This window comes from Falco cherrug, chromosome 12 (genome assembly GCF_023634085.1).
Source record: "Falco cherrug isolate bFalChe1 chromosome 12, bFalChe1.pri, whole genome shotgun sequence".
Classification (NCBI taxonomy): Eukaryota; Metazoa; Chordata; class Aves; order Falconiformes; family Falconidae; genus Falco; species Falco cherrug.
In genome coordinates, this window is record NC_073708.1 from 23,530,479 (window position 1) to 23,551,175 (window position 20,697).

Consider the following 20,697-nt stretch of genomic DNA (forward strand, 5'->3'; position numbering starts at 1 on the left):
TAGGTCCAAGGGAGCATTCCCCCTTGCCCAGTCTGGCTGCTCAGTGTCAGTGCAGGGCATGCAAGGGGAAAAAGGCTGCACCCATGGGACATGGTCCCCCACTCTCCAACCCGCACCCCCACCAGGGTCCCCAAAGAAGGGCACAGTGGGACACAGCCTCAGGAATATAAATCTCATTAAAATCTAGGATACTTTAGAACTCTACACCGGGAGAGACACTGGCACAGGCAGTGCTGCCCAGGGACGCGTGCGTTATTGCTAACAATTAGAGGTGAAGAGTAGCGGCGTGACACGTGGGGCAGGGCACGGGCACCATGCGGGAACCTGCGCCCCTCGCCACGGCACGGCGGGGGGCTCGGGACGGGAACAGGGGAGCTGGAACATCCTGCCAGGGCTCAGTGCCCACTGCCTCCAGCCACCGTACCAAGCCGCGCTGTGCCCCTGTGTCAGCCTCAAGGCTGTGGCATAGGGAGTGCAGAGCACTGGCTGGGAGGGGGGGCAGCAGAGTGGGAAGGGTCTCACCCCGGCCACCCTAAATCAAGAGCTCCAAGCCCTTTGGTTGGAGCTGGAAGACATTTAAAGTTGCCTGGCCTTTGCCAGTGCATCCTGCTCCACTAATACTGGTTGGAGACCGAGCATCCCCTGATGGCTTGGAGCAAGTAGGCTGGTGCAGCCCTCCGTGTCTCCGCTGGTACTTCTTGCTAGCAGCAGCTGCAGGGGGGCAGGGGGGCAGTCCATCCTGCTCCCCCTTAGCACCATGGAAGGTCCCCCTTGCCCATGCCGGGGCTGCTGGGGAGAGCTGGACCATGGCCTTGGCCCATCACCCCCCCGAGCCAGGCTGAAGTACTCCCCAGCCTCCTGCCCTGCCATGGGGCAGGCAGGAGCACTAAACTGTGCCCACGCTGCATGTGGCTGTGCCCAGCTTAGCAGGTTAATGCCTGGCCCCCAAGGTGGCACCCACAGCCCCTCAACGGGGCCGTGGGGGTGGAGTGATGCATGGAGGAGGCACACCAGCTCACCACCTTGCACAGCCCTGGGGTACCGTGCATGTGTGCCCATGTGTGCCCGTGTACGTGACATGCATGCCCATACCGCATCTATGGGTAAGGGACACACACATGCACGCACACCTGTGCTCTAAGTGCTCGTGTCTTGTACCATGGGATCCCGCTGCCCATGCGGACACTGTGCTTGCCCCCGTCTCCCTCTGCTGGCCTGGTGCTTGGCACGGCCACCCGTGGGACCCTGCAGGCTCTGAGCCACAGTGGGTGCCCACGTGGGCTGGGGGTCCTGCGGTGCCAAACCCTGCCACGACGGCCCTGTGCACACACAGCTTGGGGCGGCCACGGGCAGCCCTGGCATGCCCCAGCCCTGGTCCCACCCCACGCCCTCCCCACGGGTGGGCCAGGACTGTGCCCCACGGTGGGGCAGGCTGCCTGGCTGTGAGGGGGCTGGGAGCCAGGGGGCATCCTGCCCCCCATCCTGTGCATCCCCCTGGGGCAGGGCCCCCGCAAAGTGCCTCTGGCTCCCGGCCCTCCTGGGGCTGTGCCCCCTCCTCTCTTGTCCCAGCGTCGCGCACAAAGGTTACCGTAAACATGAGGGTTAACGAACGCCACGGGGGGGGCAGGGGGGGTTAACCGGCAAGGACGTGGGGGGTCTCGGGGTCAGGCGCTGAGAGCCCCCTGCGGTCCGGTGCAGCCCGGAGCCAGGCTCCGCCAGCGGAAGGTGCGAAAGTGTCACCGCGCGGGAGGGGTTAGAGGGGGTGCGGGGACGGCAGGGGGTCACAGTCTGGAGTCCTGGCTGTGGGCTGAGCCGTTGCTGCCCTGCACGGGGGAGGCAGCCGCTGCCTCGCTCCGACCCTTCTCTGGCTGCAGGGGCTGCACCTCCAGATGGGACTCGGTGGAGGGGCTGAACGCCGGGGCGTAGCGCCCGCTGCGGTGCTCTACCAGTGCTGGGCCCCAGTCCTTGCTTGCCTTGGTAGCGTTTTTCAAGCGCTAGAGAGAGAGGGAGAGGATGGGGACAGGGTTAGCACCCACCATGTTCCGCCACCCCAGCCTGCCCCAACATGCCAGTGGCTCCCAGGGTACCCAGAGGCGGGGGTGCCCCATGGATGCTGCCTGCACACAGCCGCTGCGGGGTGCTGACAGCTCCGGTGGGGTTGGGGACAGCCTTGCAGGCAGCTCCAGGTGGGACACGAACAAGGCGGTCTAGCCCCTAGCCACCCACCTCCAGCAGCGTGTCCCCCTCGGAGCAGCACACTTTGTAGATGGCGTAGATGGGGATGCAGATGACGGAGGAGAGTGCCATGAGGAAGCCGATGCTGATGGCCCAGGTGGGGTAGACGTAATCGTTGTAGGAGATGGGCCGGTACTGGATCACTGTGAAGACCAGGATGAACTGGGGAGGGACAGGCAGGATCAGCCAGTGGGGAGCAGCCAGCCTGCTCTGTGCCCTCCACAATCACCCTGCTCTGCCCCATCCCTGCCGCTCCCCTGCATCCTCCCCAGGGTGGGTATGTGGGGTGACCAGGTAGGCTCCCAGCCCCCTTCTCCCATGGCCCTGTGCCCCATGGTCACGATGCTCACAAAGATGATGGCGGGCGAGATGAAGCGCCAGCAGATCTGGAAGAAGAGCGGGGGTGGGAAGCCCAGCATCATCTCAATGTCCTTGAAGTAGTTGTGGTGCCCTGGGGGAACAAGTGACTATCAGCCCCTGCATTGCTGGGCTGGGACCCCAAGCCCCCTCCCACCCCTGCCCAGCACCAGCTCCAGACCCAGGTGGTGGGATCCACCAGGTCAGAGCTGCCCAACTGGCCAATGGCCTTGCCAGTTACCCCACAGCAAGACAATGACTAGCTAGAAGTTAGCCCACCAGTTGGCTGGGGCAGCCCTGCTGGCCAACTGGCCGTAGGCAGTTGCACCTACCGTAGATGTACATGATGGCCACGCACATGATGCAGGAGATGATGACCAGGGAGAAGCTGGCGGCGTAGTTGTCCATCAGCAGGAGCCAGTAGATGCCCGCCTGCAAGAGGCACCCATTGACACAGCTGCCTCAGCTGTACCGCTGCCATCGGCAGAGCAACGGCACAGCCACACTGCCAGGGCTGGCATGGCAACACACAGCCCGGATCCCACCACTATGGTTGGCATGGCAGCACCCGATGCCAGGGTCAGCATGGTGACACTTAGTCCGGATACAGATACCAGATACTATTGCTTAGTCTGGATGCTGTCACCAGGGTTGGCATGGCAACACCAGGCACTGGGTGTTACCACCACCATGGCAACAATGGATACAGCTGGTGGTGTCAGCAGAGCAAGGCTGCCATGGCAATCACACCCTGTCACCACAGTCCTATGGTCACCTACCTGCGTGGTGAGCGGGATGCCCAGCAGGAAGCCTGCCACAGCCACCCCCAGCGTCACAAAGGTCTTCCTGCGGATGATCCACTCGTTGCCCACCTCGTCCACGATGGCTGTGACCAGTGTCTCCAGCAGGCAGAACTGTGCGTGGGACAGAGGGGGCAGGATGTCACCACCTTGGCCCCACCATGCCACCCCATCCCAACGCACTGGTGCTACCATGCTGCCCCACCACGACCTACCTGTGTACCCAGCCCCAGGAGGATGAGCATGAAGAAGAAAAGGATGGACCAGAGGGGTGAGATGGGGAGCAACGTGAGGGCTTCGGGGTAGGCAACAAAGGCCAGGCCAGGGCCATGGTCAGCCACCTTGGAGACATCCACGCCCAGGTGGTTGGCCATGAAGCCCAGGATGGAGAAGATGACAAAGCCGGCGTAGACGCTGGTGGCGCAGTTGGTGATGCTGATGATGATGCTGTCCCTGCAGGGAGAGGGGTCAGGGCTGTCTGTAGGCCTGAGAGGCAGCAGGGGGCTGGGGTGGCGGGCCGTGGTAGGGCACTCACCGGTAGCAGTTGTTGTGGAACTTGTTGTAGGAGGCCATGGTGATGAGACCACCCCAGGCGCAGCCCAGCGAGTAGAAGATCTGTGAGGCCGCATCACCCCACACCTGCAGCAGTGGGGTGGTCAGCCCTGTGCCCTGCAGCCCTGCTCCTCCCTGGCCACCCACCACCCGCTGTCCCCGCTCACCTTGGCGTTGAGGATCTTGTCCCACTGGGGCGTCAGGTAGTACATGATGCCGGTGAGGGCCCCCTCCAGCGTGATGCCGCGCACGAAGAGGATGGTGAGCACCACGTAGGGGAAGGTGGCCGTGAAGTACACCACCTGTGGGGTGACACCTCAGTGGTGGGGGGCCGGGGGAGGGGACAAGGGGTGTGGTCTGAAAGGGGCATGACTGTGGACTGGGGGAGGGGCTATGGGCCAGGGGAGGGGTTATGGTCCTGAGTGGGTCCCCGGAGTGGGGAGCATGCACAGGGCGGCGGGCTAGGAGGGGCTGTGCCCAGAAGCGGTGGGGCCATGTCCACAGTGGGAGCGACATTCCCAATAGGGGAGGGTCATGGCCACCACAGCCGGGGGGCGGGGTGCACGTGGGTACCTTCCCAGAGGACTTGACACCCTTGATGAGGCAGAGGAAGACCACGACCCAGGAGACGCCGAGGCAGCCCAGCAGGGGCAGCCGCACCTCGCCCAGGTTCCCGATGTCATCCGACAGGTCCAGCACGTACCTCCTGCATGGGGAGGGGGACGGTGGATGTCAGCGGGACCCTGCCACCATCCCCTCACCTGTCCCACGTCCCATCCCCAGTACCTCCAGTACTCCTCGCTGGGGCTGGTGCGCTTCTGGGTGGTGTTGAGGAGGCGGGTGAGGTTGAGGGCGGCGCGGCTGGAGAGGTTCCCGTCCAGCACCCCCACGCAGTCGGGCGTGTTCCAGGCGTTGCTGCAGTATGTCCAGGGCAGCACGCGCGTCATGGACACAAAGAAGTAGTAGAAGGCAATACAGATCACCACGTTGTAGTAGATCCCGATGTATGTGGACACCACCATCATCCCGTAGCCCACGCCTGGGAACAGCACCAGGGAGCGGTGAGCGGCATGGTGCGGCACGGCAGGGGCATGGCACGCAGCACAGGGGGTTCTGGCGTTGGCACAGCGGGGGCAGGCAGCATGCGGCACTGCCAGCAGCAGCCTTGCAGCCGCTCTGTGGCTTGGGTCCTGGCTGTGGCACTGGGGTGGGGACCACTATGCATGGGATCCTCACCTCCAAGCAAGCCTGGTCATGCTGAGGGTCCCCTGGGACATGTGGCAATGCGCAGGGGATGCATGGCCTGCAAGGCTGCAGGCAAACTCCTGGGGGCTGCAGCCCTAGAAAACCACTGGGTGGGGGTCTCTCCTGGCTACGGTGACTTTAGGGCTGCAGCTATCTGGTGGCATGTGACAGACGTGACACAAGCACAGGGGAAATGCACCCCTAGGCTGAGCACACCATGGTGCAGAGCACACAGAAGCATGTGCATGAGCTGCCCCCACTCAGCTGTGATGTGAACACATCACCCAGAAGGCAGCACGCAGGCATGTGCCAGAGCAGCCAGCAGCATGGGAGCACACCGATGTGCCGGGCGGTGCACCAGCAGCACAGTCCAGCCATGGCAGGGCAAGCTCTGAGCATGGACAGCACGCATGTGGGCACAGCACCCTATAGCGCAGGGAGAGGACCACAGGAGCGTGCCCACAGCCAGAGAGGCCATGGGTGCCCACAGCCTGTTCAGGGGGCCTGACTGGACTCTGCAAGAGTGACACACTGGGGACACGTGTGGCCTGAGCAGGGATGTGTGTGTAATGCCTGCAGCGGATGCCAGTGCAGGGCTGGGTATGCGCAGGAGATGCATTGCGTGTGAAGGGACATGTGTAATGCGTGCAGGGGGATGCCAGGCGAGCTGTGTGCAAGGGAATGCAGCCTGGAGTGGGCATGCGCACGGGCCCTGTGCCATACAGGCAGTGATACATGTGCAATGCACACATATGGAGGACTGTGCAAGCTGCAGGTGCCTGCACAGGGCCACGTGATGTGCCGGAGGTGTGCGTGCAGGGGACACACAGGGTGTGCAGGGGCCGTACCATGTGCTGGCGGGTGTCCCATGTTGGTGTCTGCTGGTGGGGACAGGCAGCTCCTTACCTTTGAACATGGGGCTGACCCTCCAGACGCCAAGACAGCCCTGGCTGGCGAACTGCCCAAAGGAGAGCTCCATGAAGAAGAGGGGGATGCCGCAAAACACCAGCATGATGAAGTAGGGGAACATGAAGGCACCTGGCGGGCAGCAACCAGAGGGTGAGTGGGCAATGGCCCTGGGCACAGCTGTGCTCCCCATGCCCCGCATCACCCCACAAGCCTGGGGCTGACAAGCACTGCACAGGGCTGGAGCACTCACCCCCACCCCTGCCCTGAGGCACCCCATTCCCCCGACACCCACCTCCCCCATTGCGGTAGCAGAGGTACGGGAAGCGCCAGACGTTGCCCAGCCCCACGGCGTAGCCCACGCTGGTCAGCACAAACTCGATCTGGTTGCCCCAGTTGCCACGCTTGACGCTCTTGTCCAGCTTGCCCCGCTCCCCGGGCACAGCACCATTCTGTGGAGAGATGCCGTGGGATGCGTCAACCAGGAACGCCCCTGCCGGCCCCATCGGAGGGGCGACGGCCGCCAAGCGGGGCCGGGTGGTCCCCAGCATCCTTCCCCATCCCTCCCTCATGCCAGTGTCCCCCCCATCCCGCCACGCACAGACAGTGCCAAGGAGGGGGAGGGCAGCGGTGGCAGCGCCCCCCCCGATGAATAGCTCTGCCCAGAGCCCGGCTGCAGCGAAGGAAGAGCCTGCAACTCATACAAAGCAGGTCCGGGCGCCTGAGCACAAAGGGGCCTCTGTTCCCGTGCCCCCTCCTCCCTGCGCCCAGCAAGAGAGGTCCCGCTGGGTGGCCGCTGTCCACGGCTGGGCGAAAATGGTGGGACCCCCGGGGTGAAGCAGGGCCCCCCCCTCAATGGGTAGTGGGGTGCAGTGACCAGAGCAGGCGGGGGGCTGGGTGCCTCCTGGGAAAGGCACCCTACTGCCCCTGGGGTCCTGCTGCCAGCTCAGTCACCAGTGAGGGCACCGTACTCAGGGCAGCACCAGGGCAGGGGGTCCCATGCAACTGAGTCCCCTAAGCGGGACAGCCCCAGTGCCCAGCCATCCCTCACTGCAGGGGACCTGGGGGGAGGGGGTCAGACAGGGGCAAGAAAGGGCGCTTTGTGCAGGCTGCCACACAATGCGAGCTCACACCGGAGCCAACAACAACAACAGGGATAAGCACCCATCACCCCCAGCAGAGATGGCACCCATCACCCCATGGCTCCATCCCAGCATGGCCCTGGGCTCATGCTAATGTTTTGCCCAGATGCTACAGAGCTCTGGCAGGTTGGGCTGAGGGCAGATGGCATTTCTGGGGTGCTGCAAGTACCCCAAACCCTGCCTTCTCCACCCAAGGCCAGGTGATGGGTACACAGGATGGGAGTGCCGGTCAGTCCGTGACCCTACGGGAGCAGCATGGGGTGCCGGCAGCCCTAGGAGCACACTGGAGCTCCACAGTGACAGTCTCTCCACCACCATGGACACCCCATGCCCACACCCATGCCCACTCACGCTGCTCCCCCCGCTGCATCCCTGCCATGTGCCCCCCACGATGGCTGATGCCGTCAGCGAGCGGGCCACAAATGGGAGCCGTCGCTTTGGATCTGCTCACGCCGGCGGGGTGCAGGCAGCAGGCACGGTGCACCTAACCGTATCATTCGATTAGGGCCGGCACAGCCGGGACGTGATGCCCGGCGACTCCGGCACTGCGCTGCCAAACAAAGCCATCTGCTACAAGCGGGGCCTGCACGCGCCGGGGGCCACGGGGGGGCTGCTGGAGTGCAGGGCTGGGGAGAGGGGCGATGGGGGGGGCGGTCAGATCACTGGGCGCTTTGGGCAGGGCAATAGGGAAGACATGCTGGCCATGCCCAGTCAGGGTACCAGGGTGCCCACGCCACAGCCTGTGGGCAAAGACTGTCAGAAATGAGCTCACAGCTGCCCTGGGTGCTGGGGGAGTCTCCTGTGCGGTGCTGAGTGGGAGTGGGACTGAGGGGGTACCCTGGGTTGGGGGACAGGACACTAGCACTGTCCCCACACTAGGGCACACTGCCCGCTCCATGAGGCTGATCCGATCGAGAAGCCTCTGATTAAGCTGCTCGCACTAACGAGGTTCCTAATGAGCAGCACGGCCAGCAGGAGAGGGGGCAATGTTCCAGCCTCCCTGACAAAGGGTCTGGTCGAGGGGGGAAGACACAGTGCATGGCGCTGGGTCAGTCTGGAGCCCCGATGCCCACAGAGGACCTCATCCCTGTCCTAAAGCCAGAGGGCTAACCCTCTGCTCGGGTGACCCTGGCATGGCTTCACCCCCATGCAATGGGGCACACCAGCCTTGAGCTGCTTGGTACCAGTGCAACGAGAGCACCAGGCCTCTGTGCCCCCCCCTCCCCCCCCCCACCTTTCCTACAGTGCTGGGCTTTGCCGCACTTGTCCCCAGTAAGGGGGCAGCCACGTGTGCCCATGCGTGCACAAGCATGCACACGTGCGCAAACACTTGCGGGCTCACCCATCAGCTTGCTACCACCCCTCCTCTCCCCAAATCTGGGAAGGTCAGCCTGTCCTTTACAGTCATTAACTGTCCTCCCAACCCCACTTGGTAAAAGAGGGGGACGCACACCGAGAACCCAGGTGTCCAGGAAGATGAGACAACATCCCTCCCTGCTGTGGGGATGGGACAGAGCTGGGCTGCAAAGGGCGAGCTGCCCCCCAGCACGGATGCAAGCCCCTGGAAAGGGCGGTCCTGCTCCCAGACCCTGCATTTTCCATGCACATACGCCCATGCAGCTCCAAAAGATGCCTGGCTTGAGTGAAAATATAGCGGGAGGCGGCGTGGGGGGGAGGAAGAAGGATGTTCCGGGCACCCCAAACATCCCCTTTGGAGATGTCCCGCACCCACCTTCGGAGATGTTCAGGGTGCCCAGGGCATCCTTTCTCCCCTTTCCCCAGGGACCCCCCTCCCCATATGGCCAAAGCTTCCCCAGCCCAGCAAAGCAAAGCAGGCATCATCCATCACACTGCCTGGCACCGGAGCCTTTCTCATGCTAAGCAGCATTGCCTCTCACAATGACAGCTTGGCTGGGGTGCCCGGATGCCCCCCACTACCCGAAAGGGCCCTGATTTATGGCTGGGAAGCTCATGGCAGTGGCAGAGTTGATGCGGGGAGGGGATGTCCCCATGGGAGGCATCTCCAGCATGGTGCCCCCCTCTTCTTCCCTCCACTCAGACTGCCCCCACAGAGGTATTTAAGCCCAGCAGAAGCACTCCATCGGGTATCAGCCTTATCCAGCCCCCCCTCGAACCAGTGAGAGACCCCCAGTTCCTTCCCCAGCCTCCTAACTGGGTGCCAGGGCTGCTCCTGCAATGCCAATGCAGGGTACCAGTCAGCCCTGATGTCATCAGCCTGATGTCATTGCTCTTTGCCACATCCATGGCAATGAAGTCATGGCTGGGCAAAGCAGGGACGGAAGATGCAAATAGATGCTAATTACATTGTTTGCCAAAATAGCAGCTCTTCCAGGGCAGGGAACTGGGGTGCCAGATGCCTGGCGTAGGGGAACCCCAGCCTGGGACAGGGGTCCCCAGGGATGGAGTGACATGGACTGGGGTGTCCTGGGGACACTTGCTGGCTGTCCACAGATTCTGGGTGCTGGGGAGGGGGACTATAATCAGGTCCTGCACTCCTTGTCCCTGGCACATGGGATAATGAGCCCACAAGTGCCAGCCCTGCACCAGAGCCTGCCGTGACCTGCCAGCTTGCCCGTCCCGGCTCTGCCAGCCCCACCGGCACATCCGAGCTATCCCTGCCCTCTCTCTGCGGTGCCCAGCCCTGTGTTCGCCCCTGCCCCGGTGCAGCAGAGGTACAGCATGGGGGCACTCCCAGGGGCAGGGTGACACAGTGCTGAGGGGGATGTCCAGATCCCGGGACCCCTCAGCAGTGCAACACAGTCCCGACCACCCTGCAACGCAGGGAGGCTGCCCAGCCCCACCAACAGCCCTGAGTGTGCTCTGCCAGCCATCTGCAGCAGCACCAGCCCATCCCTGGGGTGCCATGGGAGGACAGGGCAAACTTTGACTGATGCCCATGAAATGGGGCGGGGGGGGGGATCTTTGCTAGCCTCTGCCCCTGCAGCACTGAGCAAGGCAAAGGGGTGCTGTGCACCTCTCTTGCAATCAGTAGGTTCCAGAGTTAATGAACACGCAACCGTCCGGCAACCAACACAGCCGAGGCCATGGAGGGGGTTGGTGCCACACTGTGCCCTCCATCCCCTGGAGCACCCCACATCCCTGGCTGTGGGGCTTCGGGGTGCCTCTCCAGCATCCCACAGCACAAAGCTGCAGCTGTGGCTCTGCCCTGCAGGCCCATCACCCCGGAGCTGGCACAAAGGGGCTTGGAAAGCCACGGTAGGGGGGTGACAGCGCTGGCGTGGCCGCCACCCACCCTGACCCCCCCACTCTGCCCCCCAGACTGAGACCCTGCTCTCAGCTCCCCACTGACCTGCTGAGGGGGCCAGAGGGGGCCCGGCTGCCCACAGCCACCATCCAGAGGGACAGGCTGGCCGGCTCGGCGAGTCCCTAGCTTCATTGGCACCTTGGGCTCTGGTGCAGCAGCCGCCCGCCTGCCTCCCCCCACTCGCTGCCTCCAGTGCTTGGCACTGCTCCCCACTTGCCTCCCAGCCAGGCTCAGCCCCTCGCCAGCCACGCCGCCGCAGCACCGGCACCCCACCACGCTGCCTGCCCCAGCACCACCCCTGCCTGCCCAGGGACCCTTATGCCTCAGTTTCCCCCCACCACGAGCCGTGCCCCCGTGAGCCAGGTGCCTGCCCTGGCAGGCTCAGGCAGGGCAAGCTGCACAGCGGGCTGAGCCCTGTCATGCTTAATGAGGCCTCATTAGCGGGGTCCAGCTGCTCACAGCCCCGCATGCTTCAGCGGGCAGCGCTGCCCTCCCTGCGGGCACTGCTGCCCGTCTGGCCAGGGCCGGGACCTGTGTTTGGAGTGTGGCAGGGGGCCACGTCCCCTTGGAGCCTGCCGTTCCATACCCCAGTGTCCCCAGCCCCACACACCTGACCCCAACCCTGGGCACCTGAGGGCTGTGAGGACCAGGCATGGCCCCGCTGGCGGATGGGGGCATGGGGACAAGCCTGCCTGCTGACACATCCCCAGCCTGGTGCCACACTACTCTGACGTCATACCACTGGCGACATCATGGGGTCTCCATGGCAACCCTTGAAAGGTCACTGCCCCACGGGGGACCATCTGGCTGGCAGGAGGGCTGTGCCATGACCCCCCTGCCACCCGGGCACTCCGCAGCCTCCCTGCTCGCCCCCTTGCTAGGGAGGGGTGGGACCCCAGCGGGGTGCTGCGTCCCACAGGATGGCAGGCGCAGGGTGCCCCTCAGCCAGGCTCGGGGTGCCCCAGCTGCTCCCAGCCCTGTGCCCCGGCTGGGGAGCGTGGCCAAGGCGCCAGCGAGGCGTGATGGTGCGCCAAGGGCGGGGGGACAGGACGGCGCTTTCGGGCGACCATCTGGGGTCTGGGCAGCAATGGCCGCAGGCATGCACATGAACAGCACACGTGTGCAGGCGGGTGCTTGGCCCCTCGTGCACCAGCACCTAGTGCTTGTCCCTGTCCCCTCCTGCACTGGCCACCCAGTAGCTTGGGACATGCCCTATCCATGGGATGGCAGTATCCAAGCATGACCCCCCTGGGACATGTGCAAGGCCAGAGCCACCCCACGCTGTGCCAGCCAGTGACTCCAGCCCTGCCCAGCCAGCTCAGCCACCTGTCCTGCCCAACATGCGGCCAGGCACCTTCTGTGCCCCAACACTCTGCAAGGTGCCCACACAAGCAACCCTCTATGCCCAGTTTGACCACATCACTTTGCCTAGGCCACCTGCATGTCACTACCACGATGTCTTGCCCCAGGCACAGTGCCCCCCTCCCCGTGCCCCTAGCAGCAGCCTGAGCACAGCACCACGGGACCCACCGTCCCATCCCAGGGATGCCAGGCCCTGTGCCAGCCCACGGGAGCACAGTGCTGCTCCACTGGCAGCCTGGCCAGAAGGCAGGCAGAGGTCACTGCCAGCCCTACGGGCACACACTGCTGCTAATGAAGGGCCCACAGCAGGACCCTCACCTCCCCTGGCATCCCAGTCCCACACCAACTGGCTGGCAGTGCTGGGGCTGAGATGCAGAGGCAATAGGTGTATTGAGGGTGGCTGTGGGTCTTCCAGCCCCTGTCATCCTGTCCCCGAGCAGGGCTGTAGGGTGCCTGGGGCAGGGGTGATGCCCAGGGACCATCCCCCAGCCAGGTGCTTCCACCAGGGCTGCCTTTCTCCAGCCCCTTTCTCCCGGGGCAGACATGATTCTCCCAGGGCATTCAGGCAGAAAAATCCTGTGCTGCCTCCCCCCCCTCCCCATCACTGCCCCTTGGTATTCCAGGAAGGGCTCCTGGAGCCAAGAACCACTTCCGCAGCTCCACTGGCTCCCCTGCCCGCAGCCACTGGCCAGTGGCACCACGCTGCTGGGGGTGTCTGGGACAGGCAGGGCCCCCCCACCTTCCCAGCCCTTAATCCCCAGCAGTGCTGTGGCAGTGGCTCCCCATTGTCTGCCCAGGTTGGGCTGGGGCGATGGCAGGAGCCCACCTGAGCGGGGTGCCCCGTGGCTAAAGGCTGCCCGACCGTGCCAGCAAGGCAGCCCGGGAGTCAGGAGCCACGGGTACTGCTGGAGCCTGAACAAAGTGCCCTGAGGAGAACAAAACAAAATGTTCTTAAAGGCCAGGGACAGAGAGGCTGTCTGACCCTTCCCACTCCTCTGTGGCGCCACGGGGACCCTCCTGACTGGTCACACAGGAACTGACCCAGCCCCAGGAGCTGCCCTGCACCCCGTTGGCCGCCCACTGACAGGGCATCTGCAGGGCTTGGGAGTGGTAGGGGGGCACTGCCCACCCTTCTGCCTGTTGTTTTGGAGTGAGCATGCAGAGCTTCCCAGAGCCATCAACAAAACGCAGAGCTTGCAAAAGCAAGACACAGCACCCTTGTCACACCCAAACCAACGGGAAAGAGCAGGCCCCAGCCCACAGGTGGGGAAACTGAGGCACAGCTGCACATCACCCAGCTGCTGCCTCCATCAAACCCTGTCCTTCCCCAGGCAGGGCACAGCAGGCACCCCGAGTCCCACCGCGGCCCCAGGCGTTGCACACACATCCCTGGGCAGGGGTTGCATTGCGGGAGCCCAACTGGGCTGGGGGCAGCGGTGGCGGGAGCTGCACCTGCAGGCAGGGATGAGAGGACAGGCAGGAACTGCACTTTACCAGGTGACTGGCAGAGCCCTGGAGGCAGGCCAGGGAGATTACCTCCCTTCCTCACTGACCCAGGCAGCTCAGCAGCTAGTGCCTGTCCTGCCACAGCTCCTGCCAAGGCTTTCTTATGGTGCAGGGATTGCTCCAGGAATGAGGATGCTCCAGGAGCAGGGATGCTCTCACAGGGACCTCTGCCTTCCCCCACAGCCCCCACACCAGCATCCCCCATGCCCTGTGCAGGGGTGTCCTTACACCCTGCAAATAGTGAAGCACTGGGCTCCAAGCCAGGGTGGCCAGCGTAGCATGTGCCAGACCCTGTGGTCCCCTGCCCATTCCCACCTGTCTGCGTGCCCTGGCCCTGGGGTGGGCTGGTCAGGTACTTCCAAGAAGCAGGTTAAAGATTGACCGGCAGCAGGTGGGCACTCCCATGGCTGGCTCCCTGCTGCAGGTGCCAGGCTCAGCCCTCGCCCCAGTGCAACGCCAGCTGCTCCAACCAGGTCAAGAACACAACAGCCACACAGAGCCATGGCAAGCACCCCACACATGCAGGAGCACATCCCCATAACAGATCCCTGATCAAGCCCGGACACATCCTCAGCACCTCCCTATTCCCAGCCAAGGGCTTCTGTAGAAAACTGCCTTCCTCTTCTACTGGCCACCTTCACCCTCCACACTGCCCGTTGCAGGCAGGATGGGTGCTGGGCTCCCTGCTGCAGGCACAGCCAGCAGGGCCATGCTGGGACACGCAAATGAAGGAGCCACGCACACGCAAGTGTGCTGGAAGCGCCTGCTGGAGGACACTGCTCCTCTGGCTCTTGGCTTCCCAGGGAAGTCCTGGCTCCCAGCCCTCTGGCTGGAGCGTGCAGCTATTTCAGGAAGCCCCTGGGGAAGGGGAGGCCCGACAATTGTGTTGGCCCGGATGGTTCAGCTCCCATCCACTGGGAAAAAGGGAAGAGCCAAGCCCAGCCTGGGCTCACCTGCCCAACACAGCACAGCAGCCCGGCACAGGAACCTGAGCTCAAGGGCTCCCAAGTACCAAACACTTGCACAGCAGAGCTGCCACAAGCACGGGGCCATTGCAGCCCTCCAACACGGACACATGCCAAGCGCATCCCACATCCACCCGGCGCACTGAAGCCATTCCTGCCACTGATGAGCGCAGAGCAGCGCACAGCAGCCTGCAGCACACCGCCTGCAAGTACAGAGGGGCTGGGCATCACACTAGTGCCTGGAAAAACCTGGCTCTGCCCGTACACCATCCTACCAGCCCTGTCCAGGACAGCCTGCCGGGTGGAGGCAAAGGGGAAGCAGCCCCACACTGTAGCCCTCTGGGGGCACCCAGCACAGAGGGGTGCCTATGCCCTATGCTGAGAGCAGGCAGAGGAGCCACCCAGCTGGGGCTTTCCCACCTTTGCCGCCCGCCCAGAGAGCTGGGGCAGGTGATAAGGCTGGGCAGCGTGCCTGAGACGGGCGATAGCATCCCCAGGTACAGCGAGATACCACGCCCAGGGAGCCTTGCAGGCACAAGGCTGGTCGTTGTGCTGCGGGAGCATCAGGGTGGCACAACCTCAGCTGGGGGTCCCAGGGGGGCACCAAGCCTTACAGGCGTCCCAGTGTCCTGCTCCCTACACTGGGTGCTCCGGGTCCCCAAGGCAGTGGCCCATGCCAGCCCACTCCCCACAGCGCAGCACTTACCAGCAGCCCCTCGCTGCACTTATCGGCCATCCCTGGAGGCTGGAGTGTGGCGGCGGCTGCCCACCGCAGGGTCCCTCGCCTGCCCGCTCTCCGTCACGCTGGCTGCGGCACCAGCACCAGTGCACTTCAATCCACTGTCAGAGCAAGCTGGGCAGAGGGGAGAGACACCAAGAGAGACGTGACTGGTAGGGTGGGCACATCCCCGCCCCAGGCCTCCCCCTCCCACCAGGAAGCCGTGACAGGCCCCCATACCTGCCCGCAGGGCACATGGGAGCGGGGCTGGCAGCAGACGCAGGGTCTGGGGCTGGGTGGGCTGGCAGCGTGGTCTCTCCCACCCACCCACTCCAAGTGTCTCCGAACCCCTGGCACTCACACGAACCCCCTGGCACTCACATGAGCGGCGGCTCCCAGGTGTTTCCCAAGAAGCAGTTAAAGATTTACCGGGTATAGACAGACGACCTTGCAAGCAGCTGGCTGTCAGCCTCCCGGCAGGTGGGCAACAAGGGGCTGTGGGCAGGAGCAGGGCCCGAGCTCTGCCCCAGCGAGAGCTGGAGCTGAAGTGGCTGCGACACACTGCAGCGCCGGGACTGGGCGCTGAGCGGGGCCAGCGCAGGGCTCAGCTGCCGCGCAGGACACAGATGGGAAACGATTGCCTTCTGCCCCGGTGCATCTCATGCACGTGCGGCGCAGGGGGGCTGAGCTGCTGGGCTCTGCCGGGCACCAGGTGCTACTGGACAGGGTGCAGGCGCGGGCAGCTGCCTTCCCTGCCCCTACCCCTGCCCCAGCCTGGGGCTGCTGAAAGCCTCAGGGAGCACCGGGGGCCTGACCTCACCAGGAGGGACAGCCACTCTTGCCAAAGACCAGTTTGATTGTCCGTGCAACAGCATCAATGTTTGCAGATCTCACACTAGCACTTGGTGTCCTTGCTGGCTGGGGAGGGATCCCCAACCCCCACCAAGAGTCCCTGACCCCCACCACCTGCAGTCGAGCACCCCCAGGGCCTATCCCCAGGCTGCCATGGGTCTAGAGTGATCACCAGAGGGGCACGAGGCCCTTAAACCATGGAGAGGGAGCACGGGCAGTGGAGATAAAGGGCAGGAGGCCAGGGGATGCGGGGTGAGCCCCCAGCCCTGGCCACAGCCCCTCCAGCGTAAGCAGGCTGCTGTCAGCAGATAACGCGTCCCACAGCCAAAGCCCTTCCCAGAAGCAGCTGCATTTCCAGGGGGAGCCGAGATGTCATCACTACCACAAGGCTGACTGCTCACATGGCACAGGGACCTCTCAGAGTGAGAAGCGTAGAGCCAGCGGCCAGACCTCCTCCCCACCACACACCTATCACCGGCTATGCCCACCCTGCAGCCCTGAATTCAGCCCAGGGCTTCACTCTGTGTCCTGGGAAGGCAGAGCGCCCAAGTGGACAGCCCACCGCTCCCCCCGGGGTCTGCCAGGCGCTGATAAAGCTGTGTGCCTGCATAGACGCTGCTGGCTTCAGCTCCCAGCCTGACAAGGAGACAAGCGCCCAGCCAGATGCAGGGCAGCAACGGGATGGATGCATGGATGCCTGAGGCTGCAGCATCCCCTGAGAAAGCCAGGCAGGGATGGGGATGCAAAGCACTGGCGCTGCGGGGCGGCTCTCAGAGCTGCGGAATGCCGTGACACCTCGGAGGGCAGGGCGGCTCGACCTAGAGACAGGACGGATGGCACCGTGGAAGTGGGAACACCTGGGCACCCGCGGGGGCTCCTGGCTGAGGTGTCACACCTCGGCGGGAGAGGCAGCCCAAAGCACCCAGGGGAAGGCTGCGGATGCCCGGTCGCAAGATACAGCTCCCCCACCCCGGTCCCTTCCCGCCCGGCGGGTGCCCCGGGCCACCGGCGCAGCCATTGCCACCTGCGAGGCCATTTCCTCCGCCAGCATCCGCCGGGCCCGCCGCAGTCAGGTCTCCCCGGTACCCGCGGGAGGCGGGTAGCGGGCCGCCCTGCCGCCGCCCTGCTCCCCCCACCCCCCCATCCCTGGCGGCGGCACCGGCGGCAGGCCCCCCGGGCAGCGCCCGCCGCCACTCGCCCGCCGCCCGGCATCCCCCCGCCGCCGCCGCCCGGTGCAGCACGGCGGGGGGGGGGGCCCGGTTACATCAGCCGCCACGTGGTGGCTGCTCCGCCGCCCCGCCCCGGCACATGCCCGTGGAAAATTACCGCCAGCCCCCCCGCCCCGCCACCGGGCCGGGCCGCCCCGGTCCCCGCGGCCCCCCCGGGTCAGCTGCAGTGGCAGGCAGCCCTGCTCTGCGCGCCGCGCCCCTGCGCTCCGCCGGTACCGCGCCGCTGCGCCGGGAAAGCAACAGATGCGGGACCGCTCCGCATCCCGCTCCCGCCACCGTCCCGGCGGGTGGCCGCGCCCGGTGCTGCTCACAGTGGCGCTGCCGGTGCCGCTCCCGATGTCCCCGTCCCCGTCGCTCCGGAGCCACTCGCGGCCGCCGTCCCCGCCCCTCTCCTCTCCTCCCCTCCCCGGCAGCTGCCCCCATCCCCGGTACTCCCGCGGCTGCCGGCCCGACCGGGCACCCGGTGCCGGCGGAGATGCGCGCCCCTTACCGTGCCCATGCCGCCGCCCGGCCCCTCCCGCCGCGCCAGGTGGGCCCACGGGAGCACCGCCACGCTGCGCCCGGCCCGGTACTGGTGCCGGTGCCGATGCTGTACCAGGCCCGGAGCCGCCGACGCCGCCGGTGCTGCCGAGTTAATGAAAGTTTGGAGGTCGGTGGGGGCTGGCGCCGCCTCTCGCCCCCGCCGCCGCGCTCCGCCCCCCGCGCCGCGCCGCGCTCCCCAGCGCCCCGCTCCGGCATCCGCACCCGCACCGGGGGCGCGGGCACCGCCGGCAGCGCGGGCACCCGCGGGGCGTGAGAGCGCACACGGCACACTGGGGGCACTCGGGGTACATATGGTGCCCACGCACACGCGTGGGAGCGCAGGTACCTATGGCACAGACGGGCACATATGGGCACACACCGGCACGCTGCATGCATGGGCGTGCATCGGCACACATCGGCACACATGGGCACACACGGGCACACACGGGCACACTAAGCACTTGACACACTTGGGCACTCGCAGCCCACATGCAGCCCACAGGCACACGGACACCCAGGGGCATACGCAGGCTTGCAAAGGCACGTGGCACATGTGGACATATATGGGACATACGGTCACAAAGAGGCTCATACAGGGCATACGTGCATCCACACATACATGTTTTCACACCTACAAGCACACACAGAGGAACACCTGCACAGAGTCACTCTGCCAGGGCACAGCACCACGATGAACCCTCAGGCTCCAGCGAGGATGCATGTGGTTAGTGTGACTGTTGTACATGTGTGCATGTGTGTGTGTGCATGTGTCTGTTGCACATGTGTGAGTCCATGCATGTGCATGCTGCAGCAAGTGTGATTGCTGCCACGTGTATACACATGTGTATACATGCAAGTCTGTACATGTATACCTATGTATTTAGGGGTGTGTGTACATGTGTGTACACATGGAAAGGTACGTGTCAGTGTCTATAGGCATACACGTGTGTATGGGCATCTACTTGCTTATGCAAACCTCAATGCCTGTGCATGTGTGTGTGGACATGTATGGGTACACATGCACATGTGAACATGACTGTACATGTACATGGATGCACATACTGATATATACATGCCCATAAATACATATGTGCATGTGCGCACTCCTGAACTCACGTGCATGTGTGCACATGCATGTGCAGCCAGCACACACCCCCACAGCCCTGGCCAGATGTTTCCAGTAATGCATGACGGGTGCAACGGGGGCCGCCCCTGGCCTGGCCCCTCGCCGAGGCCTGCCTTCCCTCCCATCCTCTGCCTGCTGGGCTTCCCACATGCCGGGACAGTTGCCTGCACCCCGGCACCCTGCCCTGCTCGCTGCCCCCTGGATCCCTCCCAGCTCCCAGGGTGCGCTGCACACCCGGGCCTCAGGCTGGCTGTGGGAAACATGGCAGGGGTGCAGCGGGGGCCTTGCACCACACAGCCCAGCGCCCTAAGTGCACCAACAGCACAGCCCTTCCCACATCCCACTGGGTGCTCTCTGTTTTTTTCTGCCTCCACAGCCCTCCACCCCATCCCAGGGCTGACCCCACGGTGCTCCAGCCGACTTGGGGAGCATCCTTTACCTGTCTCTTCACAGATCCTGTTGTCCCTGCTGGTTGCTACCTGGTTAAGGAAACCCTCAGCAGAGGACCGAATGGAGGTTGGGGCAGCGATGGAGTGGGTGCCCCAGGGTCAGCTACTGCAGGCCCCACCGCCACAGAGTCACCAGGGTACAGGGCTGCAGGATGGAAGGTGGTGTCAGCATGCTCACGCGCTGACTCTGCTTTCGTTTCGGGCACCCGCAGCAGGAAGGGGAAGGCAGCAGTGAAACTAGCGGGTGCTTACGTCCTCCCACACCGTCCCAGCACCCATGCATGGCAGCTCAGCACTGGGAGCCAGGTTGCTCACTAGCACCGTCGTTCCCGGCTGCACTTGGCCTCACACCCCACCCCACAGCCTAAATCTGGCACCCAGCATCCCACACCCAGCATCCTGTATCAGAGCCAGAATCCAGCTGCAACCTGTACCCCTGCCCCAGGCTCTGGGCTTTGGAAAGGAGCTGCCAGCTGTGGAGTCGTAGAATTGACCCTCAAGGGATAGATTTCCATGAATGAAATTCATGCTTTCAGCCCCCTTCTCAGGGTCTCACTCCCCTTCTGTGCATTTCCTCTGTGCACTCTCCTGTGTCTTGACTTGGGGAAACAGAAGGAGGGACCCTGCACCCCCCAGAAAGTCAGCGAGAGGCTGCTCCTGCCCCTCTGCAGCCTCCAAGATGCTGTGATGGCCTTGCAGCACCTTGTACCTGGGTGCAAACACCTCCTCCCCACGAGCCTGGGAGCTTTATGCACCCATGGCTTTCGCCATGGCCCTGCTGCACCAGTCAGGGCTTCCCTGGGGTCTCATGGTGCCCAGAGCCACAGCAAAGGCAGAGGCCAAACACAGTACACAGTGCACGGGGTGAGAGGCTGCAGTACCAAAGGGGTGCGGTATGGGTGTGAGCCTCCAGCCTACGCTCATGCTCCCTTCACCCACCTGACAGCAATCATCCCACCATTCCCCATTTTGGGGCACCTGTCTCCTTCCCTCCTCACTGGCTGCCAGGTGTCACAGTGTCTCCCAGGACATCGCAAGGTGGTGGGAGTGATACCACAGCACCCATTCCCCAGTGCCGTTCAGATCTGTGGGGCTGGTGGCTTCCTCTGCTGTGGGCAGGTGCGATGACCTCACTGCAGCTGTAGCATCTCTGTGGGGCACATGCGTTGGTGTGCAGGTGGCATTGCCACCTCAGCAGCATGGTCCCTCCCCTCCCCTCTACCTCTCCTCTCCTCTTCCATCTCCATGGGTGTTGTTGCCTGGGAAACTGCGGGCAGACACAGGCAGGGATCCAGAGGGGTGAAGGGTGGAGAGGAAATGCCAGCTCCCAGCACCTGAGAGAGGGCTGGGCTGGCCAAAATGCCAGAGATCTCCAGAGATCTCCCCTGTGCTAGGCCTATGGCACAGAGTTGTGGTGACCCCCCAGTGCTCAGAGCCCTGGCATG

At 64.3% G+C, this 20,697-nt stretch overlaps 1 protein-coding gene across 5 annotated transcripts; it reads right to left on the bottom strand.

Moving 5' to 3' along the window:
* Positions 1-158: 158 nt before the first annotated feature.
* Positions 159-19,438, bottom strand: SLC6A9 (solute carrier family 6 member 9). 5 transcript variants are annotated; one of them, XM_055724813.1, is made up of 16 exons: positions 19,243-19,438; positions 17,646-17,779; positions 15,504-16,744; positions 15,063-15,209; positions 6,391-6,547; positions 6,096-6,227; positions 4,731-4,983; positions 4,518-4,650; positions 4,112-4,246; positions 3,928-4,031; positions 3,608-3,845; positions 3,372-3,506; positions 2,925-3,024; positions 2,586-2,686; positions 2,227-2,397; positions 159-1,994 (listed from the first exon to the last, which is right to left on the bottom strand). In XM_055724813.1, the coding sequence occupies exons 4-16, from the start codon at positions 15,090-15,092 to the stop codon at positions 1,782-1,784; spliced, it is 1,902 nt and encodes a 633-aa protein (XP_055580788.1). In that variant the 5' UTR covers positions 15,093-15,209; positions 15,504-16,744; positions 17,646-17,779; positions 19,243-19,438; the 3' UTR covers positions 159-1,781. The 5 variants fall into 5 exon arrangements, with proteins under 5 accessions (XP_055580788.1, XP_055580787.1, XP_055580786.1 ...); XM_055724812.1 differs by having other exon boundaries at positions 15,456-16,744; XM_055724811.1 differs by lacking the exon at positions 15,504-16,744.
* Positions 19,439-20,697: the final 1,259 nt, after the last annotated feature.

Coding starts and splice junctions, on each gene's coding strand:
- SLC6A9 (XM_055724814.1), bottom strand. CDS start 15,092: ATGGCCGATAAGTGCAGCGAGGGGCTGCTG. Junction 2,398..2,585: donor TCTCGCCCGCCATCATCTTT/GTGAGCATCGTG, acceptor GTCCCTCCCCAG/TTCATCCTGGTCTTCACAGT. Junction 1,995..2,226: donor AGGGGGACACGCTGCTGGAG/GTGGGTGGCTAG, acceptor CTCTCTCTCTAG/CGCTTGAAAAACGCTACCAA.